Genomic DNA, 15231 nt, shown 5'->3' with positions numbered 1-15231 from the left:
CGAAAGTACGTTAAATGTTATTATAATTCTAAACGCAATTAGTCATATACTCCTACAACTACTACTATAAAAGCAAAGCTGAGATTCTATACCACAGCTAATTAGCATCTGCATACAACAGTTGCCTATTTCTAACTTTCTACAAACTTCAATGGCCGTTCACTACCTCGCCTAATGCCAACTCCGAGAAGCTTAATGATCTACAGGCTGCTTATGCCCAAAGACATCGTTTGAATAGTCATAGTGCACATCACCACCACTACTAATAACAAGTAAGAACGGGACTGTCTTCGGCTGTGCCGAAGACTTCATACCTTTCATGAATGGGGCTGAACAATAATCTTATCCCGTTCGTAATCTCCGAATAATCGGATGTATAAGATAAGAAATATATAGTGAACAGATCTACATACCTTAACGATTTTTAAGATAAATATAAAATAAAAAACAGGTAGGTACTTTGGTGAGGATGCAAAGTTTCAGGTTTTTTGTGGTCTGCGTGTAAAAACTATGACTACGAATCACGTATTTCAACAATATATGACGTAAACGTAACTATTTGATGAAATTTGATGAATTTTGAAGCTTCTAGCCGTAAAAAGGGGGTCAAAATGACAGTTTATATGAAGTATATAATATATATACCACCGATCTCTATGATTTTTTCAGACAACAATATATGCTATATACGTAAGCATTTGGTGAAATTTGAAGCTTCTAGCTGTTAAAATGGGGAAGAAATTGCGCAAAGTTTCTTATCTGAACAATCGGTTGTATGGGATATATACTATATATACCACCGGTATCTATGATTTTCTCAGACAACAATATATGCTATACACGTAAGCATTTGGTGAAATTTGAACATATCTAAACGATTTTTAAGATAAATATAAAATAAAAAATAGGTAGGTAATCTGTGTGAGGATGCAAAGCTTCACGTTTTTTGTGGTCTGCATGTAAAAACTATGACTACGAATCACGTATTTTAAAAATATATGACGTAAACGTAACTATTTGATGAAATTTGATGAATTTTGAAGCTTCTAGCCGTAAAAAAGGGGCAAAAATGACAGTTTGTATGAAGTATATAATATATATACCACCGATCTCTACGATTTTTTCAGACAACAATATATGCTATATACGTAAGCATTTTGTGAAATTTGAAGCTTCTAGCTGTTAAAACGGGGCAGAAATTGCGCAAAGTTTCTTATCTGAACAATCGGTTGTATGAGATATATACTATGTATACCACCGATCTCAATGATTTTTTCAGACATCAATATATGCCATACACGTAAGCATTTATTTGGTGAAATTTGAAGCTTCTAGCTGTTAAAATGGGGCCGAAATCGCAAAATAAATATATATATACTATATATATACTATATATACCATCATATATATATTATATATATCACCGATCTCTATGATTTTTTGACACAACAATACATACTATATACGTAAGCAATCGGTGAAATTTGCAGCTTATAGCTGTTAAAATGGGGTAGAAATTGCGAAAAGTTTCTTATCTGAACAATCGGTTGTATGAGATATATACTATATATACAACCGATCTCTATGATTTTTTCAGACAACAATATATGCTATATACGTAAGCAATCGGTGAAATTTGAAGCTTATAGCTGTTAAAATGGGGTAGAAATTGCGAAAAGTTTCTTATCTGAACAATCGGTTGTATGTGATATATACTATATATACAACCGATCTCTATGATTTTTTCAGACAACAATATATGCTATATACGTAAGTATTCGGTGAAATTTGAAGCTTCTAGCTGTTAAAATGGGGCTAAAATTTGCGAAAATATATATATATACTATATATATACTATATATACCACCATATATATACTATATATACCACCATATATATACTATATATACCACCATATATATACTATACATACCACCGATCTTTATGATTTTTTCAGACAACAATATATGCTATATACGTAAGCATTCGTTGAAATTTGAAGCCTCTAGCTCTTAAAATAGGGCAGTAATTACGAAAAGTTCCTTATCTGAACAATCGGTTGTGGGGGATATATACTATATATACGACCGATCTCATCAATTTTTTCAGGCAACAATATGTGGAATATACGAAAGTATATGGTGAAGTTTGAAGCTTCAATCTGTTAAATTGGGTAAGATATTACAAAAATCCTCTTTTTCTGAAAAATCTGTTGTATGGAGGATATATGCTATAGTGGTCCGATCCGGTCGGTTCCAACAAATGTCTAATCGGACACCCAAATACACCCGCTCACCAAATTTTATCAAGATATCTCAAAAATTGAGGGACTAGTTTGCATACAAACAGACAGACGGACAGACGGACATGGCTAAATCACCTCAGCTCTTCAACCTGATTATTTCGGTATACTTAATGGTGGGTCTATCTATCTTCCTTTAAGGACTTACAATTTTCGGTTTCGTGACGAAATTAATATACCATTTCATTTTCATGAAAGGTATAAAAATGCCTTAGCATATGACTCATCTTCGTCATTGCCATCGCCATAAACATCATCAATGGTCGCATTGGCGCCACATGTCTCTCCACACATACTGAGCATTACTACACGAGTATGAATACACATTTTATATAGCCTATTTGTTGGCGCTGAACCATTCGTCGCCAATTGCTTACAATACATACACATTCCTTCCTCTATTGTCTTTCGCTGTTTTTGTTTAAACTTTATGGTACAAATATATCGTACAAACAACAATAGTTAATTTTATTCGTGTGCATGTGCATTGTAAATTCATATTTGTTATGCAAAGTGTTGTTGTTATTCTTGTCATAAAAATATTGCGTGTCGATTGTAGCTTTCGTATGTTTGTGTGTTTTGCGGCCCTTTTGCCATACGTTTTTCGTTTTCAACTTTCAATACTATAACGATCTCCATTAATGGTAGCCAAAATGAAACAAAAAAATATTGCAATCGTTGAAAAATACAAAAACAAACATAAAACAACAACGCGATATGAAGTTGCATTGATTAAAGTTTTAATTACAAGTAACTCAAACCAAAATGAGTAATCAGCAATGCGGCGAAAAAAATTGAAACAAGGGATAGTTGCTATGGCTTCGGAAATTGGCGAAATCGAAATAAACAAGTGGAATGAAAAGGGATGCAGTTAAGTTCTCGATTTCAATAAAGATCATTTACATATATACATTTTTATTACTTCCTCTGTATTAGGTCCGTTTCATGTTAGTCCGCAAGTTTCAGTACAAAATTGGCGAATCTTGCAATCTATTTTCGATTATTTTCCCGTGGAGCTAGAGCCTTGCAACATACGGTTTAATAAAAGAAACAAACTTGGTGCCGCCGGACTCATATTTATATAACAAAATATATATTTATATAACAAAACAACAAAAACAAGTAAAGAAGTATAAGTTCGGGTGGGACCGAACATTACATACACAGCTGTACAAGGCTGCGCAATAATACATATACATATAGTTCTATTCTGAACCAATTTTCGTTTAAAAGAAGCAAAAAGGGTACAGAGGCTAAATCCAATGACCTTGAGCGGGTAATAATGTAGTTTTACTTCAGTTATGGGGATTTCCTCTTAAACGCCAAATTTTTCGTCGAGTTATGGCTCCAGAAACATTGGGAAATGCATTGTAAGGGGCAGTGCCACGCACATTTTTCAAGATTTGAATTTTATCCCATTTCTTGTTATAATGGCACAAAATACGATTGGTACAAAACTATTTTTCGCTAAGATTTAACTTAATATTTTCGTCTACGACCCTTTTAAAAATCTTTTATATAAAAGTGGGCGTGCTGCTTAACCGATCTCGTCCATTTTTTCTAGAATTATTTCTTGCTATAGGGAAAATTTGTGTACCCAATTTCTTACGATATGTTAATTTTTCTTCGAGTTGTGGCTCCCGAAACACAGAAAATTGCTTAGTCATAAAAGGGGCGGTGCCATGTCCATTTTTTAAATGTGAAGTTTTTCCTATTCATTGTTATAAATCCACTTGGGAAATCAAATACCATTGATATAAAGCTCTTTTTTGCAAAGATAAAGCTTATTTTATTCGTCCACGACCCTTTTAAAATCTTTTATATAAAAGTGGGCGTGATCCTTAACCGATTTCGTTAAATTTTCGTCAAAGCATTCCTTATAGTAAAGGCAGCCTCTCTGCCGAATTTTGTTACGATAGGTTTAACGATTTTTGATTTATGATTAATAATATTTGTAAAATTGATTTTATCACAAATGGGCGGTGCCGCGCCCATTTTCAAAAAATTTTCAAATTTTTATCAAGAGTGTCAATATCAGTCCACATGTCAAATTTAAACATTTTAGGTGTATTATTTACTAAATTATCAGGTTTTTTGTGTTTTCCAAAATGTTATATATATAAAAAGTGGGGGTGGTTATATCCGATTTCGCGCATTTTCAATACCAATCTATTCTGTGTCCAGATAAGCTCGTGTACCAAATTTGGTGAAGATATCTCAAAATTTACTCAAGTTATCGTGTTAACCGGTGGACAGGCGGAAGGACGGACATGGCTCAATACAATTTTTTTTTCAATACTGATGGTTTTGATATATGGAAGTCTATATCTATCTCGATTCCTTTATACCTTTACAGCCAACCGTTATCCAATCAAAGTCAATATACTCTGTGTGCAAAGCACGCTGAGTATAAAACTCCAATTATAGCATGTGGAATCTTGCGATCGAGTTTTAAGGAACTTGTCATTGAGCTACAAAATTAAAGCTTTAAACTTAGATAAGGACGTCGTTGCAATGCAACAAAAGGTTGAAAACTTTCCTATATGTGGCGCACGTGTCGATATAAGCAGAAATTTCATACGAGGTTTGTAATTTTGGGATCAGTTTTTAAGTAACTTTCCAGTGAGTTAGAGGTCCGAAATTATTTTCGAAATTGATAAAAAAAAAACAAGATATCTCCTAAATATCTCCAGATTATCAGGTGATACAAGATTATCTTCAAGGACTTACCAATTCCAGTATTTTGCGAATCTTTTATAGTTCCGAAATATTTGTATTTTACGGACGAAAGGGACATGCAAAAAATAAAGCGTTTTTCGTGTGGAAGAAAATCTAAGAAACCCTTCGGAAAAAAAATCGATTTGAATTTTTTGAAATACTTTTGCCCATTTCTTACAGCTCGACATGCGTTGGTTAAGATTAGAATTAGTTTTAACCATTATTATTGTTAATATTATTAGATCTATGGTGCTTAAATTTTCAGCCTCATACTGTATGTGAAGGTTTTTAATGTATTTAAGGACATATTCAGGCTTTTTACTCCAAACCACGAAGCGATAAATGGTCATGCCACGCGGATGGTGGAAGTCTTCGCCTTGCCAGAGCGACGATTTCGCAGGGAAAGTGAACCGGCGTTTCATTATCTAGTTCTAACAGTGACTTATTAGTGCATTGAATAGATTTAACTTACTAAGCTGATATCGTAGATTACAGTGTCCCGTATAATACCCTCTGAGAGTTCGTAGGTCCTCTCTGCTTAGATTAATCAGTTTGGCTGATACTTACGTTGCTGAGAGTTTAAACAAGTTGGCCTGTCTTTTGCCTGAACTGCTTTGTGAAATAAAATTAAAAATGATCAGTAATTCTAGTTACCCTAGTGTTTGCTTTGTGAGTCCACAGAACGGCTCTGAATCATAGAATGCTGTTAAGGCACTAATGCACTAAGTACATTAGCACGGGACGTTCCCATCCCAACCGTTATGCCAATACAAACTTGTCGATGCAGTTTGTTTAATTTATTGCTGCTCTTTGCGTGGTCTTCGGCTACTAAACTAAAAAAGCATGGGGGGCTATTGGCTGCACAACAGTAAAAGCGTGCTCCGCTTACCACACGGAAGATCCTCGGTTTAAGCCTCGAGAAAAATAACATGGATTAAAAAACAGTTTTTCTAAGCGGGATTGCCCCTCGGCAGTAATTTGAAAAACATTTCGAGTGTATTTCTGCCATGAAAAGCATCTCAATGAAAATTCATTCTGGTCCTGTCCAGCCAATTCATAAGAAAAATTAAAAGGAGCACGACACAAATGGGACGAGAAGCTCGGCCTAGAATCAGTTCGAAGGTTATAGCGCCTTGCAGCTATTTATACCATTTTAGGAGATAAGTCTCCATGTTTTGCCATAGAGTTGAGCGCAGGCAAAGAAAGCTCTTGTTGCTTTGTTTAAGGTAGCATCTAGATGAGTATTCCACGTGAGGATCTTGTCCAGGTATTTTGCTTTCACTGAAAATCGTATTTCGGATCGGAGTAAAAGGCACCCGGAGAGGTTGGCTAAGATTGAGGACAGTCCTTGATATCACACCACCTTTCTATGACGGCCACGGCCTCTTGCATGCGTTTGGATATTGCTCCCCGTGAATTCGTGTGATGCAGATTACTAATGCGTGGTTTTCACTAGGCCAAATTGATCACAGGCTTGGCCATATCATGAAAATGGCTTGTCATACAAATGATAATTAAATTGACCAATAAAGGAAAATGACAATTGCCCAACGGCATAGCAAATTGTATGTTAAAATTTGATTTTGAAAACCAAGCATAAATATTTCAATCATAATATTTTCATTTCAATCAATCATAAACATACAGAATTTCAAAGCCCAATATATGCATGTGGTAAATAAAAAATGGTTAAAAATCAGTGAATTCAATGAACCCGATTTGAAAAAATGTTGTCCCGGCGGAGAACTTGACTAAATTCACATTTGCGCTGGTCCAAATATGTAATTTTGGATGCGAAATTCTGGATGCGACGCAATTTTTCCTATAAATCGCATTCCGAAATGACTTTTTTGTCATGTTTAACAGAGCTGTAAAGAAAAAGTACCAGTACAAGTATCAGTACCTAAGTACTTCGAAAAATTAGTACAAGTATTAGTATCGAAGTACTTGTACGTGAATTGTTGAAGTACAAGTAAAGTACTTGTAAGTAATTTTGAAGTACTTTGATAAGTATTGAACGGTTTTGAAGCGGATCACCTAACTTTGCCAAATGTTACATGAACAGATTTCAATATGCTTCTGAGTTATCCTCTTACGAAGGACCTATCACTCACTTCGCAGGCATTGTTTATAGACCTAGAAGGCAATAAATGATGGACTTTTCGTTTGCAAAGCTAGATTTGAAGTACTTGAGTACTTGTACTTATTTGGTACTAGTAAAAGTATGTACTCAGTACTTTACAGGACTGATATTTAACCTCAATCGGCCTACAAATATAATCTACACATCCGATCCACACCCGCGTTTGACATTTTGAGAGATAAAGCTGATGTAAACGCTTTCAAATAACTCATTTGGAAGTACTGATTTGCGGCCAGTGTAAGTGTAATATAAGACGCCATTCAATTGAACGGAAACCAGAAATGATTTTCCGACATTTTCGATAATTTCTATTAATAGATAACCATTTTTACGTGCATGCTTATGAGTCATAAGTAAGTAAAATTCGAACAAAACTCATTTTCATTCAAACTCAAAACAAAAAAATGTGCAGCGAATGGTTTTTGCATAATAAACAATTTGGTAGCTAATATCATATAAAACATTTTTCACTCACCAGCTGGCAATATAGGTGCCCGGCATGTATGGCAGAAGCACTGCATTACCGAATCACGTACTAATCCAATCAACATAATGACGACTAAACTGAGACGCTGACGCTTACGACGAAGCCAACTGACTAGAGTAACTAGAGAAATTTATCGATTTTAAACGTGACTTAGATTGATTTACAACAAACAAGCGCTGGCTGCTATACGGCGTGTTATTGCTTCTGCTGCTGTTGCTGTTGTAGTTATTATTGTTGTATTGATGATGAGATGACGTTGACTTTGATGTTAATAGCCTTTGGCCGTTAGCTAGATGACGAGATTATGTGTATGGTATCGTTCACAACAAAAGCCGGAGGAATTCGGTATTAAAGCAAAAGTGCTTTATTGTGCTGTTTTTATTGATGTAGAAGATTTCGTGTACGGGCAACGGGCGGGCAGCTATTTTATTATTGATATTGTATGACGCTGTTTAAACATACATTTACGCACTGGAACACACGCACGGATGTATGTACGTAACTATACTTAATTGGATTACAAAGTAAACTAAATAAAAAGTGTGAGAGTGTATGTGATTTAGTCGATCTGTTGATTTTGTTTTAGATTTTATAGTCGGTTTATTAGATTTTCAAACCGACGCGAGGAGTCATCAATTTTGGCTTTAAATTTGATTGCCGGATATGTTAAACTTTCCAAATTAATTACGCACTTTGCTATTGAAGTTGAAACGGGGTTTTTTCTAATGTCAAAAATTTAAATTTTTCTATATTATCCAAAAAAACAATTTCACCTTTTTTTATTTATAAAATTGTTTCTGAAATTTGTTGAAATTAAATTATTATTAAAATTTCAATGTGTTTTTTTTTTATTAATTTTAAAAAATTTTTTAATTTTCAAACATTTTAAAACTTTTAAATTTTTTTAGAAATATTTCTTTAGTTTAAAATATTTATTTTGTTCTATTTCCTTTATTATTTTTATTTTTTTTTTCTTAATGCTTTCTTTTTTTCGCACTAAAGTTCTCTGCTACCTTTAAACGCCTAAAAGTATGCACGTTTTTCGGTAAGAAATCGAAATTCTTTTACGCACTACACACTTTTTTAAGCTATAAATATTTATTATCCGTCTGTGGTACAAGTTGGATGGTTTATTTCTATATTTGCTACTACTCAAAAGGGACTAAAAAATGGTCTCAAAAGTACTGTTTGACGGCTCTCTTTACTATACAGCAAGTTATAAAAGCTTGCTGTTACGACAGTCTTTTGTGAGTTTTTACAAATTTCGATTTTATTTTTTTGTAGCGTTCAATATTCGTCAATTAAGTGGGCTCTATTGGATTTTTTTTCGCTTAAGGCTTTAACGCAATTTTTTTTACTTTAAGAGATTTGTAAATATATGTATGTATATGTAATTTTGATTCGCCTATTACCAACGCTTCAAACTTATTAACAGCGTAACGAGCACAACGAACGACAAAGACAAACTGAATTGCAAATATGCCGCGATTTGTATGGATACACCAGAACGGAAGGCTATTTTGGAGCAGAAGTCAGCAGGATAACTAATAGAGAGAAATAGTCCAAAAGCAAAAAATTACTGTGAGTGGATTTCGAAAATAATATTTTACTCCTTGCGCTTTCGGTTGCGAGAAACAATGCTTTGCGAAACAAGTTTCTTGTTTTTATTTTTGCATTGGCGCCTCGGCTGAGCAATGCAAGGACACTCACGCAATGAGTATAGAAAAAAAAAAACGCCACCACCGTTGACACCATGCAAAAAAGTGGAGAATAAACAACAACGATAAAAAAAATATACCAACAATAATTAACATAAGATCACATAAAAAAAAAAACTACTCGCTGCATGTCGTTGTTATTCCTTAAAAAAAATCTCGTTTTGCGCCTAAAATCGCGCTAAAAAATTTGTCAAAAATAACACTCAGCAACGAAACACACTTTCGCACAATTAATTTTTTATTTTTTTTTTTTGAAATTAGATTTAAATATTTTTTTCTCAATTTGCTGCCATCTCAGAAAATTCAAACACAAAACACTACTACAAAAATTATAAAAACCTACAATTGCTTTCTAGTCACAAATTCCTTTCGGGGGTTGGTAAGCGCTCTCTTGACTCACGTTCGAATATTGGGCATGCGCAGGTACAATTTCGAAATAAATGGTGGTGGTTTGATTTTAAAGTTCCTTTTCTTGCAATTTTGTTGTTGACTTTTGCTGTCGCTTTTTATTAATAGATACACCTGCGAGTTACAAATAGCACCCAAAATTAAATCAAAATTTTATTTTCATTAAAAAACCTTAGTTTGCGCTACGTAAAATAATTTGAAAAACATATTCGATAAAAATTCGGAAACTAGAGAATTCTTAAGAAATCTGTTTAGAAATTTATTTAGTTTTTCATTTGTTGAAATGAAATTTTTTGCAGGGAAAAGTGTCTATAACACCTTTCCAAAAAAATTGTCAAGGTCAATGTCAGTTTAGGAAACTTAAAGCTTATATTTTGACTAAAAAAGTTAAATAAAACTCTAAATAAAATTGTAGAAACTTTGGCTTTTTTCGAAATTTCAAATATTTTCGAAAACTATGCATCGTCAATTTTTTCAGCTAGCATACATAAAAACGAGGTATAAACTAATAACAATTTTTTTGCTGCAATTTTTTTACTCGCAGTTCTATACATACATATATTCGAAAATGTCAAACGATGATTTCGGTTTCATGACGTTATTGCATTAGATATGCAAGAAAAATTTTTTTTTGGGCCACATTAAATGCCGGCTTGCTTCGTAGTATTGAAATACAATCCCCACTTCGCGAGTAATGAAGCCGTATATGCGACTGCAGGTGTTATTTCAAAAATGTCGAAAAAGATGCGGAAGACTATACAAATTTCAGCCGAAGTGAGTTAGAAACTTTGAATGAAGATCCAAGAAAGTGGTGAATAAAACTGGTTTGACCTGAAAATAAAGCTGACATCAAGCCAGCCAAAAATGGGCTGTTAGGACATTATTTTTGTTAATTCAAGATCTGGAAGTTTAGTTCAGGATTTCGAAAAATTCACTTCCTTCTGCAGTCTTGCTGGCAAAGTGAGAGCGGACCATTTTTAGAGCAATTATATTTTTTTTCCTTTTAGCTTTACAGCTGGCCAAGAAAGGTATTTTCCTGAAGCTTGCTTCAAGGGTTTAATGAAAATAATAAGTCAACATAAAAGGCTCAGATCAGATTACCTTCAGGTGAGGCTAATTCTTTTTTCCCAAAAATACACACGGATGTAATAAATAGGCCGAGGACGGCTCCAAATGTTAGGTCTCTTAAGCTAGCCCAACCTTTTCAGCCCAATCAAAAAAGGAGACCGTACTAAATTGCACAACATTTATTACTAATTTAGTGCCGGTTAATTAAATTTATTACCCTTATATTTTAAAAAATATCGAGGGTTGGGATAGCTTAAGTTTAAGCCAGCCCAACCTATATGCACAATCAAAAAACGAGACCGTACTAAACTGCAAAACATTTATTACTAATTTAGTACCGGCTAATTAAATTTATTACCCTTGTATTTTAACCCATATGCACAATCAAAAAACGAGACCGTACTAAACTGCGAAACATTTATTACTAATTTAGTGCCGGTTAATTAAATTTATTACCCTTGTATTTTAAAAAATATCGAGGGTTGGGATAGCTTAAGTTTAAGCCAGCCCAACCCATATGCACAATCAAAAAACGAGACCGTACTAAACTGCAAAACATTTATTACTAATTGAAATTTATTACTCTTTTATTTTAAAAAATATCGAGGGTTGGGATAGCTTAAGTTTAAGCCAGCCCAACCCATATGCACAATCAAAAAACGAGACCGTACTAAACTGCACAACATTTATTACTAATTTAGTACCGGCTAATTAAATTTATTACCCTTGTATTTTAACCAATATGCACAATCAAAAAACGAGACCGTACTAAACTGCGAAACATTTATTACTAATTTAGTGCCGGTTAATTAAATTTATTCCCCTTGTATTTTAAAAAATATCGAGGGTTGGCCTAGCTTAAGTTTTAGCCAGCCCAACACATATGCACAATCAAAAACGAGACCGTACTAAACTGCACAACATTTATTACTAATTTAGTACCGGATAATTAAATTTATTACCCTTGTAGTTTAAAAAATATCGAGGGTTGGACTAGCTTAATTTTAAGCCAGCCCAACCCATATGCACAATCAAAAAACGAGACCGTACTAAACTGCAAAACATTTATTACTAATTTAGTACCGGCTAATTAAATTTATTGCCCTTGTATTTTAACCCATATGCACAATCAAAAAACGAGACCGTACTAAACTGCACAACATTTATTACTAATTTAGTACCAGTTAATTAAATTTATTACCCTTGTATTATAAAAAAATATCGATAGTTGGCCTAGCTTAAGTTTAAGCCAGCCCAACCCATATGCACAATCAAAAAACGAGACTGTACTAAACTGCATAACATTTATTACTAATTTAGTACCGGTTAATGAAATGTATTACTCTTTTATTTTAAAAAATATCGAGGGTAGGGCTAGCTTAAGTTTAAGCCAGCCCAACACATATGCACAATCAAAAACGAGACCGTACTAAACTGCACAACATTTATTACTAATTTAGTACCGGTTAATAAAATTTATTACCCTTGTAGTTTAAAAAATATCGAGGGTTGGACTAGCTTAAGTTTAAGCCAGCCCAACCCATATGCACAATCAAAAAACGAGACCGCACTAAACTGCACAACATTTATTACTAATTTAGGACCGGTTAATGAAATGTATTACTCTTTTATTTTAAAAAATATCGAGGGTTGGGCTAGCTTAAGTTTAAGCCAGCCCAACACATATGCACAATCAAAAACGAGACCGTACTAAACTGCACAACATTTATTACTAATTTAGTACCGGTTAATTAAATTTATTACCCTTGTAGTTTAAAAAATATCGAGGGTTGGACTAGCTTAAGTTTAAGCCAGCCCAACACATATGCACAATCAAAAACGAGACCGTACTAAACTGCACAACATTTATTACTAATTTAGTACCGGTTAATTAAATTTATTACCCTTGTAGTTTATAAAATATCGAGGGTTGCGCTAGCTTAAGCCCAACCCATATGCACAATCAAAAAACGAGACCGTACTAAACTGCGAAACATTTATTACTAATTTAGTACCGGCTAATTAAATTTATTACCCTTGTATTTTAAAAAATATCGAGGGTTGGGATAGCTTAAGTTTAAGCCAGCCCAACCCATATGCACAATCAAAAAACGAGACCGTACTAAACTGCGAAACATTTATTACTAATTTAGTACCGGTTAATTAAATTTATTACCCTTGTATTTTAAAAAATATCGAGGGTTGGGCTAGCTTAAGTTTAAACCAGCCCAGCCCATATGCACAATCAAAAAACGAGACCGTACTAAACTGCGAAACATTTATTACTAATTTAGTACCGGTTAATTAAATTAATTTCCCTTGTATTTTAAAAAATATCGAGGGTTGGGCTAGCTTAAGTTTAAACCAGCCCAACCCATATGCACAATCAAAAAACGAGACCGTACTAAACTGCGAAACATTTATTACTAATTTAGTACTGGTTAATTAAATTTATTTCCCTTGTATTTTAAAAAATATCGAGGGTTGGGGATCACGTTTAATGCTAATTAAATACCGACCGGACAGTAATAAAGTTATAAGCAATACTTATGTATATGATTCGATCTATGGAAAGGGGGTTTTGGCCCCTAACTCCAAATTTTGGGGATTTTTGGGAAATTATGAAAATGCACTTTTTGTATACTCGAGCAGACCTACAACTTGATGTATAGATCGCAAGAAGCATTCTTAAACTTTTTTTATTTTGTCACAGTTTTATTCTTCAGTTCTTTTATATCAGTAATAAAAATAATACAATGAATGGTGTTTTGTATTTGTTTTCAAAGTTTTATATCGAATTATCTTGGTGTATATTGTATATGTACATCCAATTTTTCTATAAAATGAAATTTTTAGCCTTTGTTTTAATGGAATATACATATATAACATTCGTAAAAGCTAAAAAAAGCTCAAATAAAATTATTTAAGTAGGTACGTTATTCGTAATAAAAATTGTAAATGCTTCGAATATTTTTAAAGGTCCGGGAGCCCTGAAATGGTGAAATTTTCGGGCACATAATTTCTTTAGGTTCCAACTTTTAATTTGGACACACAACTAAGTTCTAATTTTTAGTTCGGACACACCTTCATTGAGCCAGATAATTTGTGCGAGATAATTTGAGCCAGATAACTTGCTTTGTTTGGACACTACCAATGATGAAGACTATTTCAAAGATAGATGGCGCTGCTTAATCATGTAGCTATTTAGTGCCAAATTATGTAAAACGCGGGGAAAGGACTCAATTTTTTTCTTCAAAATCAAAGTTCGTATTTTATCACAGTGTTCACACCCCCAGTAAATCAGAGGTGATACATAGAATTAGTGTAGAGGTGAAACATAGACACATATTTCAGTTGAATCTGAGTATAATGCGTATTGAAATTTAGTAGTACTAATTTTATGCGCGGAAATTTCAGAAGAGTAGATAAAGTTTGACGCTTAGCAGTCCATATAAAGTTTAAGTGTAAAAGTCCATAGATGTAAAAAAAACACAGCTAATGATTGAAGCGAGATAAATCCAAATAGATGTCCATAGCCAGCATCCCGTCGCAAGGATCCTGAGCCAGATAACTAATTTTGCATGTAAATGCAACAACAATGATTTGAGCCAGATAAATCCAGATAGAGGTCGGCTCAATTTGTGAGCCAGATAATTTGTGAGTTTCTTATCTTTTGTTTGGCAACGCTGCCTTTAATAAACCTACTTTTTCAAAAATAGATGGCGCTGCTTGGCATTTAGCCGTGTTAAATGAGATGCAATGACGACATCTGTCTAACAAATCATATGTACAAAAATATCACGACCTCTGCTTCTCAAGTATTCCATTGATCTAAAGCATTCTCGTAAGAATTAAGCGTGATACGGTGCTAGAAAACTTACTGGATGATGGCTTATTTCGATTTGTTAGCCAGATAATTTGATTCCCCTTCAAAAAACGTGAGTACTCCATATATAGTGTAAGGAATACTCCTTTAGGAGTATAGGAGTGTTCCAAAACTAATCTGTATTCATATAAAAAATGTGCTGCAATTAACATTGCGATGTCCTAGGAGAGGAGTAGGTGATCCCACTCTCGCTTTGTTTGTGAGTATTCCATAGAGTACATGCGTGAGAGTACTTTCAAAAGTAATAAACCGACTTTTTCAAAAGTAGATGTCTCTGCCTGTCCATTAGCCTTATTGCCGCGTCACGATGAAATTTCTCATTCATGAATTTTGATGCAAAAGCGAACATCGTCACAATCGCGCAAGATGTTGCGTTTGTAAACATAAAAGAACTGCAGACTTAGCAGCTGAAAATTATTTCGGCTTTTCCATTCACATAATTTTTTTTTGAAGCATTGTTATAAACATTCGTTTGTTAAAATGCAGTTTTTAATTGTAAAA

General features: G+C 33.8%; 1 protein-coding gene across 5 annotated transcripts in view; it reads right to left on the bottom strand.

The window, feature by feature from the left end:
• Nucleotides 1–15231, bottom strand: part of stai (stathmin) — a 547461-nt gene that overhangs the window by 282701 nt on the left and 249529 nt on the right. Inside the window, exons 1-2 of one of the 5 annotated variants that reach the window (XM_067765149.1) lie at nucleotides 9009–9109; nucleotides 7639–8447 (exon numbers count right to left, since the gene is read on the bottom strand). The exons of 2 other annotated variants lie outside the window; for them this stretch is intronic. In XM_067765149.1, coding sequence (XP_067621250.1) covers nucleotides 7639–7714 — 76 coding nt within the window. In that variant the 5' untranslated portion in view covers nucleotides 7715–8447; nucleotides 9009–9109. Of the gene's footprint in view, nucleotides 1–7638; nucleotides 9116–15231 lie in introns of those variants that run through there. 2 more of the 5 variants (XM_067765148.1, XM_067765151.1) reach the window with 2 other exon arrangements.

This window comes from Eurosta solidaginis, chromosome 2 (genome assembly GCF_040869045.1).
Source record: "Eurosta solidaginis isolate ZX-2024a chromosome 2, ASM4086904v1, whole genome shotgun sequence".
In the NCBI taxonomy this organism is placed as follows: domain Eukaryota; kingdom Metazoa; phylum Arthropoda; class Insecta; order Diptera; family Tephritidae; genus Eurosta; species Eurosta solidaginis.
Note: the sequence above shows the minus strand (reverse complement) of the source record. Positions and strands in the feature narration are given on the sequence as shown.